The 23,834-nt window shown below is 43.1% G+C and overlaps 1 protein-coding gene and 1 non-coding gene across 3 annotated transcripts in view; one reads left to right on the forward strand and one right to left on the reverse strand.

Annotated features, from left to right (window-relative positions):
• Nucleotides 1-8,461: 8,461 nt before the first annotated feature.
• XPO4 (exportin 4) overlaps nucleotides 8,462-23,834 on the forward strand; it is an 86,378-nt gene continuing 71,005 nt past the window's right edge. For both annotated transcript variants that reach the window (XM_043891713.1, XM_043891715.1), the window contains exon 1: nucleotides 8,462-8,663. In XM_043891713.1, the coding sequence (XP_043747648.1) occupies nucleotides 8,595-8,663 (69 nt within the window). In that variant the 5' untranslated portion in view covers nucleotides 8,462-8,594. The remainder of the gene's footprint in view (nucleotides 8,664-23,834) is intronic.
• On the reverse strand, nucleotides 17,009-17,133 carry LOC122687152. Its single transcript, XR_006339052.1, has one exon. It is a non-coding gene; the product is annotated as a small nucleolar RNA SNORA40 (small nucleolar RNA).

A 23,834-nucleotide genomic window follows, 5' to 3' on the forward strand; every position in this document is an offset into this window, starting at 1 on the left:
GGTGTTGCAAAGAGTCGGACACGACTGAGCAACTTTCACAAAGCAAATAAAGATCTTTTTCAAAATAATAAAGTCACCATTATGAAAACGGGTGAATATTATCTGTGCACAGATCTGACAGAGGACTCGTATCCAGATTGTATTCTCGGAAAGCAGTATCTTTTTTGAGTTTTTCATCTTGGCATGATGTACTTAACTTCCTGTTGTTACAGAAAATGAGAATTTAGTTCCTTTTAAGACCTCTTCCCCCCTGCCCAGGCCTGTCCTTCCCACTCCCATCTTCCTGATACACACTGTCAGACTTTTGGTAAAGTTGATAATTAGCATGTTACTCAGTTCAGTCGCTCAGTCATGTCCGACTCTTTGTGACCCCATGGACTGCAGCACGCCAGGCCTCCCTGTCCATCACTAATTCGCGGAGTTTACCCAAACTCATGTCCATTGAGTCGGTGATGCCATCCAACCATCTCATCCTCTGTCATCCCCTTCTCCTCCCACCTTCAGTCTTTCCCAGCATCAGGGTCTTTTCCAAAGAGTCAGTTCTTTGCATCAGGTAGCCAAAGTACTGGAGCTTCAGCTTCAACATCAGTCCTTCCAGTGAATATTCAGGACTGATTTCCTTTAGGATGGACTGGTTGGATCCCCTTGCAGTCCAAGGGACTCTCAAAGAGTCTTCTCCAACACCACAGTTCAAAAGCATCAATTCTTCAGCGCTCAGCTTTCTTTATGGTCCAGCTCTCACATCCATACATGACTACTGGAAAAACCATAGCCTTGACTAGAAGGACCTTTGTTGGCAAAGTAATGTCTCTGCTTTTTAATATGCTGTCTAGGTTGGTCATAACTTTCCTTCTTACTACAACTATGTAAATGTTATCCCCGGTGAACCACACTATTTCTATAATCACTTTCCATCTTGGAGATTTCAAGAAGGCTTTAATACTTGGAATGAAAAATACTTTAAGGCCAGGAAAAGAAAATAAAATTAACCTATATACAGCTTCAGGGTTTCTTCCTAATTAATTAGTTGTCTGTTCCCCCCCACCCCAGAATTTTGACCTTAAAGAGCTGATGAACTGGAGAGGAAAGCTTCAGTTCAAGGCAGAGGTGGCCCAGGTGCCATCTCAAGCAGTTTGGGAATTTTCTGTTGGTGCTTAGTTGTTTGGGTCAGTGGAGTTCACACCCAGAGGCTTCGGAACTCTCTCAGTGGGTGTTGACTGCTCTGCTCTGATCTTCCACAAGTAACTTCATGAGATCATCTGAATTGTCTTAAGTCAATTTGCTTTGCATGTTTCTCTTCTGGACCGTGTAATTTATGCTAAATAAACACATAAATGTTGCAAGTCTTACTTCTTCACAGCAAGAGGTTACATGGTCATAGCTGAAGCAAAAACAGACATTATTATAGTGAAAATATATGTAGGAATCCCTTCTGCAAATTTGGTGGTTTGCTTTCCTTTACTCTGGAATATGTAATATATACAGAATAGACCTGCCTGTGCCTAATCCAGTCTTAACTTATCCTGAATTCTGTACAGTATTTTAGTCCAGAAAGTACCACAGATTCTGAATCTCTGAGTTCCAAGTCCAACCAACAGACAGCAGAGGGAGCTGGTGATGTGCTTTTGCAAGTAAGATCTGCACGCACTTTAAGATCTGCACTCACAGAATGTCCTGGTAGGTCCTTTCTAGGGAGTGGAAAGTAGGGAGGGATTCTTATTAAACCACCCACAAATTGCAGTGTTTTTCTTTCACGTTTTATAGTTGAAGTCTAGTTGATTTACAGTTTTGTGCTAATTTCTGCTGTATGGCAAAGAGACTTACACATTTTTTTTTTTTTTCTTTTTTTGGGCCACACCACAAGGCTTGTGGGAATTTAGTTCCCCGATCAGGGATCGAACCCAATTCCCCTTGCAGTGGAAGTGCAGGGTCTTAACCACTGGACCACCAGGGAAGTCCCTATATATATAAATACTAAAATACTGTATAGAATATTATATGTATTCTTCATTATGGTTTATCCCAGGAGACTGTATATAGTCCCCTGTGCTCTACAGTAGGACTTTCTTTTTATTCATGCAATGTGTTCTTTCTTTTTATATCTATATATTCCAGGAAGGTGCTGTTGAACCTACTCAGTCACTTAGAAGCGATAAATATAGTGCAGATTTCTATTTTCTTAAGGCAAATCTACAGTATGTCTCCTTCCTCTCCCCTTCTCCTCCCAATTTAAAAACTGGACTGTCAAGGGATCCCAGAATAGTGTGGCTTACTCTGGTCTTGAATCATTATGGGCACCTACTATTTGTTCAGTACACATTGAGTCAAAAATACATTGGGCAGCACTGTGTTTAGTGTGTATAATTGAGTACCATGTGGCACGTATTAAATCCTTAAAGTGGAAGCTTGAATGTTTAAAAAGCCCTAGAAGTCTCTACAGAAATTCTTAAAAAGTATTTATTTATTTGGCTGTGCTGGATCTTTGTTGCAGCATGCAGGATCTTTAGGGAAGTCCTAGTCTCTACATAAATTTATCACAGATTTTTTGCAGGACAAACTATAAAACAGATGGGATTAGCTGATTCTGTGAATAAGTTCCATAGTCATTACTTTCATCGAACTTGGAAAGAAAATTATTTAAGGCTATAGAAAGAAGAGTTTTACTTAAACCAGGACCCAGGACCCTTTCTTCCTTTTAGGTAAACATGCAGGGTAAAGAGTCAGGAGAGCCGACAGGGCCCCCAGGGCAGTCTTTGAGAGGCTGTGGGCTTGCGCTGTGTTGAAGGCCTGCAGTCGCAGCAGGAGGCAGGAAGGCTGCTGGGGGGAGGGCGGCAGTTGCAGGGCCGAGGCCAGGTGCAGTGGGGCAACTGGTCTTGGAGACAGTGGGACCAAGCTAGCCGAGGCTGTCAAAAAAGCAGGCAAATCAGCAGTTGCCAAATACCCTGTTCCTTCTCTCCATACATGTCAGAGGAGGCTCTTCCTGGTGGGTGCATTTGCCAGAGCAGCAGGTTGGTTCTTGAAGTCTTGTTTTAGAGCCGGCTGGGCCGTCTGGGCGGGCGGGCGGAGTGGCTGCTCTCCTCTGGGCAGGCCCTCACCCCCGTGGCTGCTGGGTGCGTCAGGTCTGCAGTGACAACACAGGGCTTGGTCCGGCAGGTAGAGGGGCAATCCAGAAGCCCCTGCCGTAACAGCCCACCCTCCCAGGAAGAGTGGAGGAGGATAAAGAATGAGGAAAACACAGACACAAAACAAGAGAAGACAGAAGCCACGGCTTCGGACTGCCTGGTGTCTGCACTGCACAAACATCATCTTTGCTGTGAGTCTTCCTCTTGCCCAGCTTATCAGAGGCTTTAAAAGAATCAGAATATTTTGGAACATTTGGCAAAGCTGCCATCAATAATGACCCAGAATATTCAGATTAGAGGATCCAAATGCCATTGCTTGTGACATCTGTATCTTGTTGGAGGATGCCCTCAGGGCTCAAAGTGAGATGACAGCTGGGTGGGGATGGCAGGACACCTCTGTGCAGGCCCAGGGCTGCCCACAGGTCAGAGGACAGACACCACGAACAGGGACAGCAGCGGCTTCAGGATATTTATAAATCAAGCCCCACTTTTGCCAATTTCCTGTTGTCTTAAGGCATTCAGAAAAAAGCAGAGCTCTACTGACAACCACCCAGATCATCTCTGGGGGCTAGTGATGGACTCCTGGGGTGTCCATCAGGAACCACCTCCACCAGCCTCTGTTCTGTCAGAACCCAGGCAGGTGTCACTGTCAGTTCCTGGTCACAGGGCTCAGGCCCGAGACTGAGGCAGGAACCAAGTCCTAGTTGCTGTTCTCAGACAAGCCAGCCCTGTCCCTGGGATGGGAGGCCCCCTCCAGGCCCCACTCCCAAGAACTCGCAGCAGAAGCCCAGCTGGGCAGTCCTTTGTCCACTGCCAGCAGCTTTGGCTCTGATTCTTCTCCATGAGCAAAGGACATCTTGAAATGTCAGTCCTGTGGCATCATTTGAAGAGCCTGATCAGGCCTGCTTGAGAGGAACTTGGTCCCAGGCTGAGGCTCCCCTCTGCCCCGACTGGACCCCTGCCTCTACTCTGCCTGAGCTCCAGGCTCTGAACCCTGACAAACTACAGCATCCCTCTGCCGCCTCTCCATGGCATCTTCTGTCTTGTCCCTGATGCATCTATAATTTCTGTTTTCCAGGCGAAACCAGGCCCACCCTCGGGCGGCCTTTTCCCACCATGACATCATGCACTAGGGTGGCACAGTAGCCCTCTAGGTGGTCGCTCTTGGACTGAGCCTCTGGCCGGCTGGGTACCCTGAGGCTCCCCAGCAGCAGGGGGCTTGGGTAAAGCCTTTGGAAATCTGATGCAACTCATGCCTTTAGGTTGCTGGGTTGTCGGAATTCCAGAAACCTCTCTGGAAAAGAGGTCTTCATCCCGGTCTCAAAACTTTTAATGGGATGGATGCCTTATAACATTCGACTTTATAAGGAAGATGGAATATTGTACTTGGTTAAACTGGTTTAGAAGTAAATTTCAAGATGATACGTTGTGAGAACAGGAGGGATAAAGCACTGCTGTTTACAGTTACTTTGATAGACATCAGAACTGTGCTATGTTAATCAAGTATTTAATATTTAAGAACTTTAAATAGTAACATTTCACAGACGTATCATATGTACAGAAATATACTTCCTGTACAAAGGAGATATTTTGAAGACATAGTTCCCTTTTGGTCTTATGTTTTTATTTCTGGACAAATATATTAAGCTCCTATAAATTTGATACCATAATACAGTCGGTTCTATACTGCTGCCTTCAAAGTTTTCAGAACTTTGGGTCATAAGATCCCTTAACACTTTCTAGATCAGGTGTCCTCTATTGATATAGAATTATTTTTATTAAGTGTGGCCATTTAATTTGGGTTTAGAAATGCCTTTTAAAAAAGAGATTTGTTCTTGAGTCTCTCAAGTAAAATAGAATAATCTCTCACTCTGTTGCATAATTTTATCTATGTTCCTTGTAAGGCTTCATTGTAGTTTTGACTTGGATAAAATTTTTCAAACAAATATTTAGTTGGCTGCGTTGGGCCTTAGCTGCAGCACGTGGGACCCAGGCTGTTGTGGCATGCTGGCTTAGTAGTTGCGGCTTGCCAGGTTAAGGGCTTAATTGCTCTGAGGCATGTGGGATCTTCCTTCCCCGGGGAGGATGGAACCTGAGTCCCCTGCAGTGGAAGGTGGGTTCTTAACCATGGGACCACCAGGGAATTCCCTGAAACTGTTTTCTTAATTTCCTTTCCTGATGGCTCATTGTTAGTATATAAAAATGCAACTGACATTTAAAAATTCATTTTATATTTTGTAACTTTGTGGAATTCATTGATTAGTTCTAACAGATTTTTGTGGAATCTTTAGGATTTTCTGTATATAAGATCACGTCGACCTCCACGAGTGGAGGGAAGAGTGATCTATGTCTCTTCCCCCAGCAGCTCGGACCAGTCCCAGCCCCCCACCCCCTTTCTCAGCCCCTGGGGAGCTGGGGAATTCCTGCCAAGCACCTTGAACGGGAAGGGCCTCAAAGTGGGTAGGGCCAGGGTCCAGTGGGGGTGGGGGGGGTTCCTGCTCTGCCCCTGCCCATCCCCACCCCATCTTGCCCTCCCGTCCTCTCATCTATCCCCCCTCTCCCCGCTGGAGACGAAGATCTTTTATTTTCTATTATTTATAACCTTGGGCCCCCTGTTCTTTCTTCCCCATTAACTTGAGTCACCTGCGTAAGAGAAACAGACATGCCCCGCAAGGATGGTTGGACAAGGACTTTTACTTTTTATTACATAAAAATATTTTAAAAAATTAAAAAAAAAATAAAATTTTAAACTAACAACAAAAAAAATAAGATCACGTCATCTGTGCAGAGATAATCCTTCTTCCTGATTTGGATGCCTTTTTTTTTTTTTTGTCTTTTTTTTTTTTTTTGTCTTTGTTTTTTCTTTTTTCTTTTTCTTTTTTCTTATTTTTTTTTTGTTGGATGCCTTTTATTTATCTTGCCTAATTGCTTTGGCTAGGACATCCATTAGTATGTTGAATAGAAGTAGTAAGAGGGAACAGATAGTTGGATCCTGTGTTTTTAATCCATTTAGCTAATCTGTGTCTTGATTGGGGAGTTACATCAATTCAAAGTAGTTACTGATAGGACTAGTCACTAAGTTGTTCAGCTGCTCAGTCATGACTGGGTCTGAGTCATGACTCAATCTGACTCTTTGTGACCCCATGGACTGCAACAAGCCAGGCCACCCTGTCCCTCACTATCTCCTGGAGTTTGCCCAAGTTCATGTCCATTGAATTGGTGATGCCATCCATCCATGGCTATAGGACTAAAGCCATCTGAAAATAGTTTTGACCAAGATCCTCTCATAGGATCTTAGGGATCTCCTTGATGTTCTGGGACTTAGTAAGTGTCCCTAGCCTACGCTCTGAGAACTGTTGCTCCAAGGTATTTCAATCAGCATGTTTATGTTGACAAGATGTTTATGGCTTGACACACACACACAAAGACCAAAAAACCACCCCACATCCCCCAAACTAAACCTGTTTCCAAGGAAAAGTATACAATATATTCAACTAATCACTTTTGGAGCCCATGACATCACAAGTGTTAAAGGCATACCCTAAGAGTATAGGAGATGTAGTATTTGTGAATTGTTCTTGATTTCAGGAACATTTCGAGCAGATTCTTAGACCATAAATATTTCTCTTTTGTGTCAAGTGAGAAATTGCAATCTGACAACTTTCTTCTACTTAAGGATGTGAAGCGTTATGTGGGTAGGCAGGGACACTACTCTGCCCCACCCCAGGAGAGTGCTACTGTCGAATAGTAAGTCAAGAAATAACAAGAGTCAGACACTGGAGAGAAGGCTAAAGTAGTAGGTAAATTCTAGTATCTTTCAACAGTGAGAGTCTACAACCCTGTCCTAAAATTTATGGCTCCATTATGTTGAGATGTAACTTCAAAATGCTAAGCTAATTTGAAAAGAAGCATACTCATCTTCACATTTAATAAAATACCTTTTCTTCTTCATTCTTAAAGAGCATCTTGATGCAAAGCTCTTGTGTAGCTGCACAAAACAAATGCTCTGGAACACAGGGCACAATCTGAAGCATTATAAGCCTCAAACATTTAATGTCATAAAATACTCATTTGTCTACACTTTTGAAGATGTATCTTTGATCTGCAGTGATAACTTTTGGTAGCAGGTAGAGACACTGTAATCTTGCAGATTGCTATACAGATCTTCCTTGGCTTATGATCGAGTCAAGTCCCAATAAACCCATCATAAGTTGAAAACATCATAAGCTGAAAATGCATTTAATACATCTAACCTACCAAACCTCACAGCTTAGCCTCACCTACATTAAAGGTGGTCGGAACACTTATATTAGCCTCCAGCTGGGCAAAATCATCTAATAGCGAGTCTATTTTATAATAGTGTTGACTGTCTCATTTAATTTAGTGAACATGGTACTGAAAGTGAAAAACAATGTTTCTAAGATATCAGTTGTTCACCTTCCTGATTGTGCACCACGTCTGTGTCAGACCGCACCTGCTGCCCAGGAAGAGATCAAAATTTGAAGTACAGTTTTTAATGAATATGTATCGCTTCACACCATGGAGTAGTCGTAAAATCAAGTCCAGACGTTTGTACTTAGTGAAATATTTATTGAATGCCTTCTACATGTGAGGCACTATGTGAACCAATTTCACACAATTTTTTAAAAAGCCATTAACTGCACTCACTTTGCCCTTTTGTAACGAAATAAGAGGTACTTCCTTTGTTTCTTAAGCAATAAAAACCTTGTTAATTCACTTCCTCAACTTCATGTTGTAGAGATGCCAAATATAATAACTCGTTTCTCAAAGAAGTTAACAATGCAATTCTGTTGCAGGGACATAAAAAAGGGAAAACTCCGCAAATATGGCTTATTTACAATTGGAAGAGGAAATGAAGTTATTAACAGAGGAAACTTACACTGAAACGAAACTGACTTTCTGTGTACCCCAAGAAGCAGACCGGCACCAAGAGGTGGAAGCTAGTAGCAGGTACGCAGGTGTCGCTCAGAACAGAGCCTGGTCTCCAGCAGTTGAGGGCCGGCGCGAGCGCGGACAGGGCGCTCTCATGCTCGGGTGGGGAAGCTGGGCACTGAGCCCTTGCCAGACCTGCCCGTCGGCTCCGCCCGGAAGTCGGCCTCGCGGGGGCTGGCCCCGACCTCGGCCCGGTCCCGCGCCGGCCCCGCACGGGGGCACGCGCTCTCGCGGGGCGCAAGCCGCCCTGCCTGGGAGGGACGCGTTCACAGAGGACACGGCAGGGCCGGAGGCGCCCCCGGGGCCGGCGGCGAGCGAACGGGCGGGCCGAGAGGCGGCCGGTCCCGGGGGAGCGCCCACAGCCCTCGCCCGCCCGCACCCGTGACCCCGCGACCCTGCGTCGACGTCGGCGGCCGCGACGGCTCGGGCGGGAGCGCGCGAGCCCGAGGAATCTCGCGATTGGCCGGCCGGGCGCCCACTCCCAGAATGCAGCGCATGGCGCGTCATTGAAGAGAGACCATGATGGCGGCGGCGCTGGGGCCCCCAGAAGTGATCGCTCAGCTGGAGAACGCGGCCAAAGTTCTGATGGTAAGTGCTCGCGCCCCCGCGCCCCGCGCCCGCGGTCTCTGCCGGCGCTGCCGTGCTCGGCCTTGGCGCCCGCCGGACTGGTGACCGGCCGGGGCCTCCCGGGAGCCCAGGGCTGGAGCAGGCGGCGGTGGCGTGGCGCAGGACTCTTCTCCGCCTGCGCTCCTGCCTCGGCGCCCCTGGCCGGACTGTCCGCTCCCTGACTGTACGGCGCCCCAGCCGCGCCACCGAGTGGGGCCGAAGGAATGCTTCGTGCGCCCCGGCCCTCCGCTCGGGGTCGGGGGGAGGCGGGCGCTAGGTCGGGGCTGTGCGCGCCGCTGGGGAGCGGGTGCCGGCGGAGGGCTGGCATGGCCCGGGTGCCGTCTGCAGCTGTGGTTCCGCTCGTGCTTTTGGGTCCCCGAGCGCTTTCTCCCACCTGCGACCGCGGCTGGGCAGCCGCAGCCGGCCGCACAAGGAAGGAGCGGCGGGAGGGAGGGAGGGGAATCCTAGGACCAAGGTCATTGGGGCACAACTTTGGGGCCGAGCTCCTTGTGGGTCGTGCGTTGGGGAGAGTTGGGTGTGCAGCTCTCGTGGACTTTTTCCTGCTGCAGTACAATGAACACAACAATTTAGTCAGTAGGTTATTACCTACTCGAGAAAGTAAGGCCGAGTCAGAATAAGGCATTCCACTCACAGAGTAGAAGCAAGGATAAACCATGTTTAGTTACTCAATAAACTACTTGCTGGCTCAGTTTTGTTTTTGTAAACCACGACTTCCGTGTTTTTGATTTCTCTGGAAGTTAAGAGGCTTGATTCCTTGAATTGACAAACAGCCTTATTAAGAATTGGATGCAGCAATCTTCGGTACCTTTTTGCACCTTTTACCCCCTTTTGGCTAGGTGTTTGGGTTATATGTTCAGGCATCACATTTTAAGACTTTTGAACTAATTCTCATATAGTTCGTAGTTCCTTTTATCAAGTTTTCACACCCAACACCAGATAGCTTATGAAATTTAGCTTATGAAGCTGAGAAGTTTAATTAAAGCAGGGTTTACTTGCCGCAATATGAGCGAAGTTAGGTGAATCGTTTTATCACAAAAAGTGACTTAGGGAACGTTTTCAGACTCTGGCAACTTAAGTCCAGAAAAAAACTAGCTATTATTTCCCTTAAATACCATGTTCTTAAAATCTCTGACTTAGAGCGTTTCCTGAGATATCTGGAAATTTTCTATAAGGCAGAGGCCCCGTTTTCATTAGACTTTGGAAGGAGTATGTGACTCCCTCCCCCCAAAAACACGGCTTTAGTTCTCATGGCAACTAATATAAAATAGTTGTCCTTCATTGTTGGTCTCAGTACTGGTTAGTATTTGTGCTTGCTAGGACCTTTTCTCTTCCTGGCAAAGCTATTCTTATCACTTGTAAGGGAGTAGGGGGGAGGAGTCCGAGTAAATACTAGTAATTGAGTGTATATCACCCGCCTGACACTGTGCTTGATGCTTTACATACTTTGTTAATCCTTGCAACGCCTTTACAAGGTTGAGAGAGAGCTTAAGTGGCCCGGGTTACATAATTACTTTGTGGCTGAATTAGGTCTACAACTCCCATGTGTGGCTCTAAAGCTGGGTCTCTTTCTGCTCTGCCTCACCACCTCTCCTGTGTGTTGTATTGGTATCTGTTTACATACTTGAAATCTTTCCAGAGGAGAAGAGTATTGAAAAAAGTGTTATTAAAATAGAAAATTTCTTTTTGGAAAGTCCACTTACTGTTTGACAGTGTGGATATGTAGCAGAGACTGCGTGGTTTCCCAGATGGAAGCTGCAGTCCATCTTAAGAGTGACAGCTGACATTTTACCCAGTGCTCACTGTGTGTGAGGTACTATGCCAGCCACTTCACATGTATTACCTTATTTGATCATCAGTAACTGTGAGGTAGTTATTACTTTCATTTTCATGAAAGACTAAGGGACTGAAATATGTAGATGTTAAGTAATTTACCTAAATTTTCAAAGAAAGTGGTAGAGTGGGGAATCCAGCGCAGGTTCATCTGTTACCAATGCGTGGTTTTTAGCCTTCGGGGTAGTGAGAATAGAAAGCAGGTGAACTAATAATTTGGGGATACCTGGCGTGCTGAAGTCCATGGGGTCACAAAGAGTTGGACACGACTGAGCAATTTAACTGAAGATTGTCAAACCTCCTTCAGTTACTTACTGTTCAGTTCAGTTGCATCCGACTCTTTGTGACCCCATGAACTGCAGCACGCCAGGCCTCCCTGTCCATCACTAACTCTCAGAGCCTACCCAGACTCACATCCATTGAGTCGGTATTGCCATCCAACCATCTCATCCTCCGTCATCCCCTTCTCTTCCTGCCCTCAATCTTTCCCAGCATCAGCATCTTTTCAAATGAGTCAGCTCTTCACATCAGGTGGCCAAAGTATTGGAGTTTCAGCTTCAGCATCAGTCCTTCCAATGAACACCCAGGACTGATTTCCTTCAGGATGGACTGGTTGGATCTCCTTGCAGTCCAAGGGACTCTCAAGAGTCTTCTCCAGCACCACAGTTCAAAAGCATCAATTCTTCAGCGCTCAGCTTTCTTTATAGTCCAACTCTCACATCCATACATGACTACTGGAAAAACCATAGCCTTGACTAGACGGACCTTTGTTGCAACGTAATGTCTTTGCTTTTTAATATGCTGTAGGTTGGTCATAACTTTTCATCCAAGTAGTAAGTGTCTTTTAATTTCATGAGTGCAATCACCATCTGCATTTTTTGGAACCCCCAAAAATAGTCAGCCACTGTTTCCCCATCTGTTTGCCATGAAGTGATGGAACCGGATGCCATGATCTTAGTTTTCTGAATGCTGAGCTTTAAGTCAACTTTTTCACTCTCCTTTTTCACTTTTATTAAGAGGCTCTTTAGTTCTTCTTCACTTTCTGCCATAAGGGTGGTGTCATCTGCATATCTGAGGTTACTGATATTTCTCCCGGCAATCTTGATTCCAGCTTGTGCTTCTTCCAGCCCAGCGTTTCTCATGATGTACTCTGCATATAAGTTAAATAAGCAAGGTGACAATGTACAGCCTTGACGAACTCCTTTTCCTATTTGGAACCAGTCTGTTGTTGCATGTCCAGTTCTAACTGTTGCTTCCTGACCTGCATACAGGTTTGTCAAGAGGCAGGTCAGGTGGTCTGGTATTCTCATCTCTTTGAGAATTTTCCACAGTTTATTGTGATTGTCCTTAATGAGTGTGTGCAGTGATAATATAAAATAATGGCGAACACATACATTAATTGATACTTTATATTTGTTTTAAAGCTGGAATAGGTTTTAATGAATCTAAATGGAACTTTAATGAGAAGGGTTCATGATTGGTTTTTATTACGGAATTTGGTTAACATTTTAAAAGCATTGGCCAAAATGTAGTGCTGTAGAACAATTCTTTCCATTTTATTTGATTCTCTTTTTGGCTGCACTGGGACTTAGCTGCTGCGTGTGGGCTTTCTCTTGAGTTGTAGTGAACTGGCGGTTTCTCCTGTGGAGCACCGCCCTAGGCCACGGGCTCAGAAGTTGTGGAGCAGCATGTGGGATCCTCTGGGATCAGGGATTGAACCCTTGTCTCCTGCATTGGCAGGCAGATTCTCAACCTGTGAACCACCAGGGAAGTCCACCATTCTTAAATCAGCCCTGTGAAGTGGATGGGAGAAGAGTTATTCTTAAACTTTATAAATGAGAAAATCCGAGGTTCAGAGATGGTAACTGGTATGCCCACGGTCACACAGGTGGTTTGGCTCTGGAATTCAGTGTCTGGCCATTCACTCATTCTACAGAGTGTCTTCAGTACACGTCTGCTAGGCATGAATTGTACATGCTGAGGAAACAGGAGAAAAGAGACCTTTTAAAAAAAATATTTATTTGGCTTCGCCAGGTCTTAGTTGTAGCCTGTGGGATCTAGTTCTCCCACCAGGATTGAACCTGCAGCCCCTGCGGTGGAAATGCTGTCTTAACCACTAAACTGCCAGGGAAGTCCCAAATTCAAGTTTTGTTTTTTGGAACTTTCTGAAATTTTGTCCTAAATATTTTTGATCTGTAGTTGGTTGAATCTGTGGATACACAGGGCTGAAAGTAGTTATTTACAAGTATAAGTTGCAGTACATTTAGAACTGATGATTCTTGCAGAAAGTTTTTTCTTAAAAGATTTAAGTCTTGACAGAGTTCCTGTCATTAGGTTCAGTCTGAAGCATTTAGTATCTGTAGGGTGCCTTAGGGACAGGCTCTGGGGTGGACCAGCAGGCTGGTGGCGCCCTTCTGCTGCTGCCGCTTGGACCCAGCTCCCACTCTAGCCCCCTTGGCCGGTTGCCCCAGGCCTCCTAGAGGCATGTTCTTGAGTTCTGTCCTCACCACTCCTGTGCATTCTCCATTGTCCTGTTGGGCTTCACTTACAAAAGACAGGTTCAAAGATAAAATGGTTAAGAATTTCAGGATGGCCACCACAGAGTGTCACATTAAGGTCGAGGCCCTTTGGAGAGAGCTGGGCCCGATGCTACCGCCCTGGTCACACACTTGGGAAGCTGGCCTGGGGCTTTGTAGACTGGCACCTGTCTGTCACATTGGATCAGCTTCCTCCTCCCTGAGCCTCCCAAGCAGGTACGCCCCTGGCTTGCAACAGCCTCTCCCGCTTGTACCTAGTGGGTGTTTGGCTTTTCAGACCTCAGTGTAGTTGTTCACTTTGGCAGAAATAAGTCTGAGCACTCTGGACTAGATTTAATGCTCTTTTCATATCACTGTTTGCTTTAGTAACAGTGATAAAACCTCCAGTTTTATGCTACTTGTCGATTATGTAATTGACTCCTCTGCTGGATTGTGAGCTCCTGGGAAACATGGATTCTATTTGTTTTTGCTTATCATTGACTGACTTGTGTCTGAAGCATCTAGCACATTGCCTAGCACAGAGTGGACGTTTGATTGTAATTTGTGGATAGAAATATGTTGTAGGGGAGGGTTCCAGACAGAGTACCTGGGTTTGAAGTTTCACTACATTTTCTGTTTGTAAGGCTCTGGATAAGTTTCTATCTTTCCAGCTTCCGAGGACCCTTCTCCCATCGCTTTTCTCTGAATCAGCATAGCAGCTCTCTCCATCCTTCCATCTCCCATCCTGTCCTTGGTCCTGTCTCAGAGCCTTTCGTTCCTGGTCGCTCTGCCTGAAACACTTTTCCTCACTCTCACTTGATCCTTCAGGTCTCAGGAATGCCCTCTTAGCTTCCCAGAAATGTGAGACTCACCTGTCCTGAACTTAGGTACATCTGTGCCATCTGGGATTTTACATTTGTTTGTGTGATTAATGAATGAATGTTGGTCTCACTGCTGCTGCTAAGTCACTTCAGTCGTGTCCGACTCTGTGCAGCCCCATAGATGGCAGCCCACCAGGCTCCACTATCCCTGGGATTCTCCAGGCAAGAATACTGGAGTGGGTTGCCATTTCCTTCTCCAGTGCATGAAAGTGAAAAGTGAAAGTGAAGTCGCTCAGTCGTGTCCGACTCTATGCGACCCCATGGAGCGCAGCCTTCTAGGCTCCTCCATCCATGGGATTTTCCAGGCAAGAGTCCTGGAGTGGGTTGCCATTGCCTTCTCTGTTGGTCTCACTGGCTGGATGCTAATATGTATTAGCTTAGGAATTTCGTTTGCACTTAATATTTGGTTGGTAATATTTGTTGAAGGAAGGGAACGAGTAAATAGGGAAGGAAGATGGGCCCAGGGGGATGGGCAGGGTGGGTGATCTAAGGTCGCCCTACAGTATTCCACACCAGTTCGGTGGTTTCGCTGGGTGACAGCAATGTGAAGATCGGCCTGAGAGAAGCAAGAGGTTAAGTTCAAAGACCAGTTAGGAGGCTTTCGACGTTGTTCTGCAAAGAGAGGATGAGACTCTGCGCAAAGCTAGGATGGAAGAGGGATATGTTAATATTCTTCCAAAAATTTTTTAATGCCAGGATGATTTGTTTGGTAAAAGAGAGTGCATGTGTATTTGAGGGAAGCTGGGGAGCTTGAACAGCTTGTATAAGCTAAGAATTTCTGAGTTTTTATCTTAGTAGAAATTTTATTTTAGTCCATAATATATCCATATAAATAAATATAAAATATATTTATTTTATGAAATATAGAAATGTCCAAATATAAAATTCTTTGACCCCATTCCTGCTGGTCTATCTATAGTTTGTGACTTTGTGGCAGGGATTAGAGAGCTAATTGGGAAATAATACTATTATGACGGTGACATAGATAAGATGTTAGAAAGTCATCCCATTGCTAGACCAGGAAGCATAAGTACTGACTCTTAGGAATTGAGCAGCAGGAAAACACAGAGGTTCTGGAGCCAAGTTGTTTGGATTCTTCTTGGCTCCACCCATGACCAGACATGTGACACTTGGCAAGTCACTTAACCTCTGTGTCTTTCCTCATCTCCAAAATAGGAAAATATATTATTTCCAGAGAGTTAATGTATAGATTAAGTGATTTCATTTACTTTAAAAGAAACATGTTTAATACAGTACCTGGTACATAATAAGTGCTCTAGAAGTGATAGCTGTTATTTTGTACATTAATCTGTCAAATAACATTGCATGAAATCATGTGAATCTAGGTAATCTCATAGGAACCACTTAGTAAATATTTGCTGAATTAATTAAATTTTTTCAAGTGTCTTCTCTTCAAGTGTCCTCTATATCTGCACTCTCCAGTGAGGTAGCCAGTAGCCACAGGTGGTTGTTGAGCCCTTGAAAGATGGCTTGTGCAAAGGAGGAACTGAGTTTTTTACTTTAAAACAGTCGTATGGGGACAGTGGCTACCATTTTGGGCAGCTCGGGCGTAAAGTGTGACTATCTCTTTGGTTTCACCTTCTGCTCTGTAAATACTGATTCTTTTGTGACCTCTGCCAGGCTCCTCTGTCCATGGGATTTGCCAGGCAAGAGTACTGGAGTGGGTTGCCATTTCCTCCTCCAGGGGATCTTCCCGACCCAAGAATTGAACCCATGTCTCCTGTATTGGCAGGTGGATTCTTTACCACTCAGCCACCTGGGAAGCCATCTTTAATTTGTTTTAGATTATTACTCTGATTCTTTTTCTTGCTGTAGAATCATTTTATGAACTGTATCAAGCAGATTTTCTTACACAGACATCATAAGAGAGAAGACATTGTCACATATCCTTTTAGCAAAATATGTTGGTTCAGGTTCTTGGTGACAGAATATTGGGTAATGAAGTAGTTCTGTGTAATGGATGAGAATTCTGAATTGCCTTTTTGTCCTTGGAGGTATGTTGTTCGCTCGTTGATTCTTGAGTCTGAGAAAATCCACCTGGGGTGGGGGTTCCCAGCCCTGTCACTCTGGGTCTTTGGGGCTGGGCTGTGCACTGCAGGACCTTGAACAGCATCCCTGCTCTTTCTGCACTTGCTGCCAGCAGCACCCCTTCCCAGCTGTGGCAACCAAAAGTGTCTGCAGACACTGCTAGCTGCCCCCTAGGGCACACAGTCGCCTCAGCTGAGAACAACTGATTTCGAGTATCACCATCTCAAGACGAGGGCTGAGATTACACTTATATGATCAGTTTTATCATCATTAGTGGAGTTGTCCCTTAGAACTCTCTGCTGTGATAGGAATGTTCTGTGTGGTCCAGTGTGGTAGCTGCCAGCCACACAGGATGTTAAGTTAAGCACTTGAAATGTGGCTAGTGCAGCCAAGGAACTGAATTTTCTGTTTCATCTATTTTTAAAATTATTATTATTTTTTTTTCTGCACAAAGGTTTCTTTTTATTCATAACATAGGCAAAGTTATTTAAGTCAATAAATTTTTAAGGATTTTCACACGTCCTGATTCTTTCCACTGCCAGTCACCATAGTTCCTCCAAAGTTGTCATCTTCAAGGCAGCCCTACAAAAAGTTCTGCTCAATCCACAGCTGTGATGCCACAGCTGTTTTAGTTGGGCCTCTCTGATCTTCAGTGGAGTGCACTTCAAAGTTTGCCACCTGTAATCTAAGATCCAATTTCCTCAAGCAGTTCACTATAGGTTCCTGTTTAGGGTCATGAGATGGGATGTCTAGTTCTCTAAAAGCTTATCAAGTTCAAATGATATTAATTCCTAAGTTATCACACCCTAGAACTTGACAGAGATCATTGGGATATGCCAATACCTTTGGAAAATCCAGACACTGTATTCCGAAGATAAAAGCCTAAAAAGAGGAGCCCATCTTTGTTTGTTTTATGTCAACATTAAAACTGAGTACTAGGATCAACACAGCTGGTAATTTAAAAGCTTATTTAACTTTATAGCCCTGGAAGCAATCTTCATGCTCATCAATACACACCCATTTTATGGATCATGTTCCTTCTTATCTGTATCAAAACTCATACTGAACAATGAGTTGTGGGTTGCAAAAGAGGACTTACTTTTGCACTTGTCTGTAAGTCTTTGTCCACAAATTATAAAATTATTTTTAACTGGAGGGTAATTGTTTTACAATATTGTGTTGGTTTCTGCCCTACATCAACATGGATCAGAGGTATATGTTTGTCCCCTTCCTCTTGAAGTTTCTTTTAATTTCAACAAATGTGGCCAGTCACTGCTGTTTTAGACAGTATAGGTTTAGTGTGCTGCTGTATGTCTTTTTGCATTCATCTTCTGATTTATATTTCAGTTATGAAATGCCTTTCCTTACCAGTTTTTTTCTATTTGTCATTATGGGTAGAAAATGAAAAATTCTTAATTCTCAACACTGTTCAATGAAACTTAAAAAAAAAAACTACAAAGATGGTGTTCCCAGGTTTCATTTTTACCTTCTAGGAAGATCATATTACACTCTGAGCAATGTAGTAAAAAAAATTGAGGATAATATAATAGTGCTGATTTATTTTTATTTTACTATTGTATTACTTTTCTAGGTGGCTTTAAAATCATTTCTTTTTTTAAAATTTTGTTATTATTTTAGTTTTTTCTTAGCATAATTTGAAATAATTGATGAGTTCTGATGAAATAATCCTTAGAATGATGAAATAACAAAATCTTTCAAGATATAGAAAAAATATGATCATCAAGATCATCTTATATGTCTTAGAAAAGGGTCCATTGGATCCATAAATGACTTCAAATTACAGTGAGTTTTATTCTGTTTTTTAAAAATAGAATTTGCCTTTATTCTTTGGAAGACCTCTAAGTAAAAATCATGAAATATCAAGCCTTGCAGTTAGTTAAAACTGCTTTAAAAAGAAAAAAGAAATCTCCAAAATTTCTGAGTTCAGTGGACCTTGATGGTTTACTGATAGTTTACTGACAATTCAAGGAAATACCTTTTTTGTTTCAACATTAGTTGATGTCTGCTGTAGTTTTTTTTTAAAGTTCTTTCTATCAGGTTAAGGAAATCTCTAACCATTCCTACTTTGCTAAAAATTTAGTCATTGATCTTAACAAACATGTTTCTGCATTTTTTTTTTTTTAATAATAATGTCGTCTTTCTCCCGCAATACATCCAGAGCAGGGAGGGAGACTGAAGAATTGGAAAGGACTGTGGCTACAGGGGCAAGCAGCCTTGTGGGAGCTGTGGCTTTGGTGGGGAAAGGAGGTGCTGGGGCCAGGAAGAGGTGAGGAGGCTGGAGGGCCTGGTCTCTGTGGGTCAGCTCCTGGGGCTCCATGGAGGGCAGAGAACTGACCATCATTTTGTCCTCTAAGACTCTTAATATTTGTGCCTTTCTTCATTCTCAATAATTTTTCATATCTGTGTTCAGTTTTCTTCTCAATGTATCTAGTCTGTCTTTTAATTTGCCCATTGAGTTTTTGAAATATTTTGCTTGTGGTGTATTTACTTACAGTAAAATTCACAAATCTTGGGTGTCTATTTTGAGGAGTTTGGGCAGTTGAATATACCCTTGTAACTACCATCCAAACAAGGTCTATGTCTATGAATATTCAAGTTTCTCTCACTGCTCCTCAAAATTCTGTTGTCTTGTGCATGTGCGTGCAAAGTAGCTTTAGTTGTGTCTGACTCTTTGTGACCCATGGACTGTAGCCTGCCGGGCTCCTCTGTCCATAGGATTCTCCAGGTGAGAATACTGGAGTGGGTTGCCATGTCCTTCTCCAGGGGATCTTCCCGACCCAGGGATCAAACCTGTGTCTTAGTCTCCCGCATTGGCAGGTGGGTTCTTTACCATTAGCACCACCTGGGAAGGCTCTGTTGTGTTTTCTTCCTTCTTATATTTTTTTTTAAAAATGTAAAATTTTTACTTATGTTATATGTAAAATATAACATAGAATTTTCCATTTTGAGTACTTTCACATTGTTGTGCAACCATCATCACTATGTCCAGAATTTTTCATCTTCCCAAAGTGAAACTGGTTGCACTAAACAGTAACTCCACATTCTCCCCATCCCCCAGCTCCTGGTACCAGTATTCTGCTTTCTTTCTCCATGAATTCAACTATTTTATATTTTAGGTACCTCATATGTGTGGAATCATACAGTATTTGTCTTTTTTGTGTCTGTCTTATTTCACTTAGCATAAGGTTTTTGAGATTCATCCATGTTATAGCATGTGCCAGAATTTCATTCCTTTATAAAACTGAATACATCACATCCTGTGGATATATTATTTATCCATTTGTCCATCAGTGGACACTTGGTTGTTTCTACCTTTTGTCCATTTTGAATCGTGCTGCTATGAACATTGGTATACAATCTTTTTGAGTCATGCTTTCAGTTCTTTTGAATGTATACCTAGAAGTGGAATGCTGTCTTGTATAGTGTGTGTAATTTTTTGAGAAACTGCCACTGTCTTCCATGGTGGCTGTGTATTTTTTTTTAACCTGGCACCTTTTACATTCCCTCCAACAGTGGACAAGGGTTCCAGTTTCTTTACATCCTTGCCAACAAGTTATTTTCTGTTTTTTTTTTTTTTTTTTTTTTCTTTGTTGTGTTTCATCAAGTGCTATATCATTGCAATGTTGATATGTTTCCCAGATTAGTGATCTTGAGACTTTATCAAGTGCTTTTTGACCATTTGTGTATTATCTTCTTTGGAGAAACATATATTCAAGTTTTTTTGCCCCCCCCCCCCCCTTTTTTTGGCCATGCTGTGTGTGGCATGTAAGATCTTCGTTCCCCAAGCAGGGATCAAACCCGTGCCCCCTGCATTAGGAGCAAGGAATGTTAACCCCTGGATGGACAGAGAGATCTTTTCCTTTGCCCATTTTAAAATTGTTTTTTATTTTTAGCTGATGTTGTAAGAGTTCTTTATAGATTCTGGCTATTAATCCCTTATCAGAAATGTGACTTGTAATATTCAATAATTTTCTGAATTTCTCTCATTCTCTGAATTGCCATTATCTCCGTTGATAATATCATTTGATGTACAAAGGTTTTTATTTTTGATGACATCTGCTTCATACGTTTTAAATTTTTCTTTCAAACATTTTATATTACATTTCTGGCATTTCCAGTGTCTACGAGTGTTGCTAGTTTGATCCTTTGATTTGCTGTTCTGCAAACTTAGGGTGGCTTGTGTCTTTATATGTTTTGAATTCGAATATCAGCTCTGGAAGTGTTTGTGATAAACTCCAAAGCCAGTATTCACTGTGTTACTCTAATGCCTGAACACAGGACTACTTTATGTTTCTCGGGTAAAAGTTTCCAGACCTCATGGGTCCTGTTGAAATGGAACAAGAACTCTGTCTGTGGACCTGCTTCTGGTTGTCAGCTGTCTGGAGTCATTTTCCCTCTCTTATCCACTGGGGGCCAGACTGGCAAGCTTCTCCCTCTTTTCCTTCCTCCTCCTTCTGATTTTTTTAAGTTTACCCTTGTCTGGAGGATGCTAGCTTTCTGTGGAATGTGTCCCTGTCTATCTCTCCTGTCCTCTACATCTTGGGTAGCTATCCAGATGGAGCTTGAGGTGACTCAGGGTTGGTAGGTGTCTCCAGGGTGGATCCATGAGAACATGCTGTCATGTCATCTTTGGATCCCTGCTTTTGCTTCCTTTCTCACTTCTGGGGATTCCTTGATTTCTTGTAAGTGCAGCAGTATATTAAAATTTTAAAGAAGTGTTTTATTCACTATTTTAATTTGGTTTTAGCAAAAGAGTTGTTCATGGTATCTGGTCATCATTACTATCAGGATTGAATGCCCACTCATTTAAAAAAAGGACATGTTTTAAATAAGTGGGAAAGCACATAGAACAATATAAATCACACCCCTGTACCTACCTCCTTGGGTAACATGTTAATAGCCATTTTACTTACCGTCTTTAAAAAAAAAATCACAGATATGATTCAGGCCCCTTTGGATTTCCTTTAGATACCATTCTTCAGCCCCTGCTTCTTCATCCACAAAGATAACCACGGTTTTAAAGTTGTTTCCTTTTTGTGTTTGTACACTTTGCCTACAAAGGTAAATAATATAGTATATTGAGTTAAAAATGTTTTTACATAAATGATACATTGTATATGTCTCATCATTTGCTTCTTCAGAATAACTGTCAGAGTTTATCTCCTTGGTAAACATAGCTCTTACAAACCATTCTACGGTGGTACTGCACATATTCCCCATTGGTGGGCATGTCGTTGTTGTTAGTAGTCCTGTAGGCGTGTCTGAGTGTAGGGGAGAGGTTCTCCAGGAATAAGTGCCCAGAAGTGGACTGGTGCACACCTTGCTGTTCAGACCCATGAACTTACTCTAGAGAACTGTGAATTTCAAGTGAATGGCCCATCTTAGATCATCAGCAGTTTATAACTGTTTGCAGTACCCGGAGCTCTCCAGGCTCTTGTTTTTGTACTAGACTTCTGTCCAGCATTCAGAGACAGACAGCTCATTGTTTCAGCGTGCATTTCTGAGGTTCCCAGTGAGACTGAGTATGTCCCCTTGTTTATCAAGCAGTTTTCCTTCTACTCTGTGAGTTGTCTGTCCATTGGCCATTTTTCTGCTGAGTTGCCTATCCACTGGGATTGGGTTTGGCCGCATGTAACAGGAAACGCCGAGGACAGTGCCTGAGCTCTGGGACTGAAGAGGACGCGCTGCCCGTCATGCTGCATGTTGTCCTTTCTTTTGTGGGGTTTTTATGATTAATCCTTTGTTAATTACATGCAGTGCAGTTATCTCCTAATCGTCTTTTACTTATGGTTAACGTTTAGGAATTATTTTAATATAATTGAATTGATTAATTTAAAAAACTGTGTCTTTTATTTATTGTTTAAAAAGTCCTGCCCTACCCTGGTGTTTTCCTGTGTCTTGTTAAAAGTTTTTTTAAAGTTTTGCTTTTCACTTCTCACCTAGAATTTATTACTGTGTGTATAAACGGGTGGAGAGCTAATCTTACGTTTTTGCTTATAAATAGCCAATGTTCTAGTGCCTTGTATTGTGAAGTTTAGTCTTCACTAATTTGTTGCATCTCATGAGTTTCTGGGAATTCTCTCTGTTCCATTGTTTGTTTTTTCCTGCTCTTATACTGTGTTTTAAATTATTATTATGCCTTAAGTGTTGACACTTAAATTATTATTTTAAGTATTTATATCTGGTTGGATAAGACTCCCTTCTTATCATTCTTTTTCTGCATGTTTTTAAAAGGCTATTTTTTTGAACTTCAAGTGTGATTTGCTTTTTATTTGAGGTGTAATTGACATTTAACATTATGTTAGTTTCAGGGATTTCCCTGGCAGTCCAGTGGTTAAGACTCTGCTTCTAGTGCAGCGGGTGAGGGTTTGATCCCTGGCCAGGAACTAAGATCCTGCATGCCACGAGGCCAAAGACAAAACATACAAAAAGCAACCAAAAAAAAGCCACCCGAGTTACGTTAGTTTCAAATGTAAGACATAATGATTTGTATATATTGATAAATGATCATCATAATAAGTCTAGTTGACATCTATCACCAAATATTTTTATAGTGTGTGTGTGTGTGAGATGAGAACTTTTAAGATCTGTCCTCTAAGCAATATTCAGATAAGCAGTTCAGTATAATTAATTGTGGGCTTCCCAGGTGGCTCAGTGGTAAAGAATCTCCTACTAATGCAGAAGACCTGGGCTTGATCCCTGGGTCCGGAAGATCACTTGAAGAAGGAAATGGCAATCCACTCCAGTGTTCCTGTTTGAGAAATTTCATGGAATAGGAGCCTGGCGGCTACAGACCATGGGGTTGCAAAGGCGCACCGGCTTTGTGACTAAACAGCCAACAGAATGGTTATTGCAGTTACCACGCAGTGCTTTACAGTCCCAAGGCTTAGTTCTTTTGTAACTGGAAGTTTGTACCTTTTAACCACCTTCATTCATCTTGACCACTCCCCCTCCTGCTTCAGACAGCCACCAATTTCTGTTTTCTGTATCTTATGCTTAGGGTTTTGCATTTTGTTGTTGTTAGGTTCCAGATGTAAGTGAGACCATAAGGTATTTGCTTTTCTCTGTCTGACTTATTTCATTTAGCATAAGGCCCTAAAGCGCCCCTTTTCCAAATTATTTTGACTGTTCCTTGTCTTTTCTTAGATGTGTCTGGGTCACCTTGTCATATTCTGAGGTAGTACAATTCCAGTTTAAGTCTCAATAAGGTTTAATTACTGGAGGTGGATTTTGGGAGATCCATAAGCACGTTTTTAACCACAGTTCTCTTAGCAATTATAAGGTGCATTCCTTAGCATCATTAGATGGGGGGACCAGAGAGGGGTCCTTGCCCAAGGCTTCCCAACTGTTGTGCTGCACAGATAAACAATTAGAAACCAGGTCTTTCTGATGGCTATAAGGGATTTTTAAGAGAGTTGACCTGTTGTAAGCAGAAAGACCTGTCTAGTGCAAACTGCTGCATGCTCCATACTCAATGTCAGTGCTCTTCCCACCTCTCCCTTGTGCATGGGCTCGGCTCTAGGAATTTAGAGATGAGTGAAAGGATGGCTCTGGTGTCACAGAAACAGTAGAGAAAGGAACGAGGGCAATGAATACCTGCAGTACCTTGTGATGAGTCGGGTGATGGAGGCCTCACACGTGTGGGTACTGGGGACTCATGTGTTGGTGGTGTGAGGTGGGGTAGAGACGTCTCTTGTGCTCCATCTAGGGGAAGGTCAAGAGAGGCTGGTAAAGAGGGATGGGACTGAGGCAGCTGTGAAGGGTGACGTTCTGAAGAGGAGGGCATTCTAGGTCAGAGCTGCCTGGGGATCTTGGAAGGGAGATGCGTGTGTTTG

Source organism: Cervus elaphus, chromosome 30 (assembly GCF_910594005.1).
Source record: "Cervus elaphus chromosome 30, mCerEla1.1, whole genome shotgun sequence".
NCBI classification, from domain to species: domain Eukaryota; kingdom Metazoa; phylum Chordata; class Mammalia; order Artiodactyla; family Cervidae; genus Cervus; species Cervus elaphus.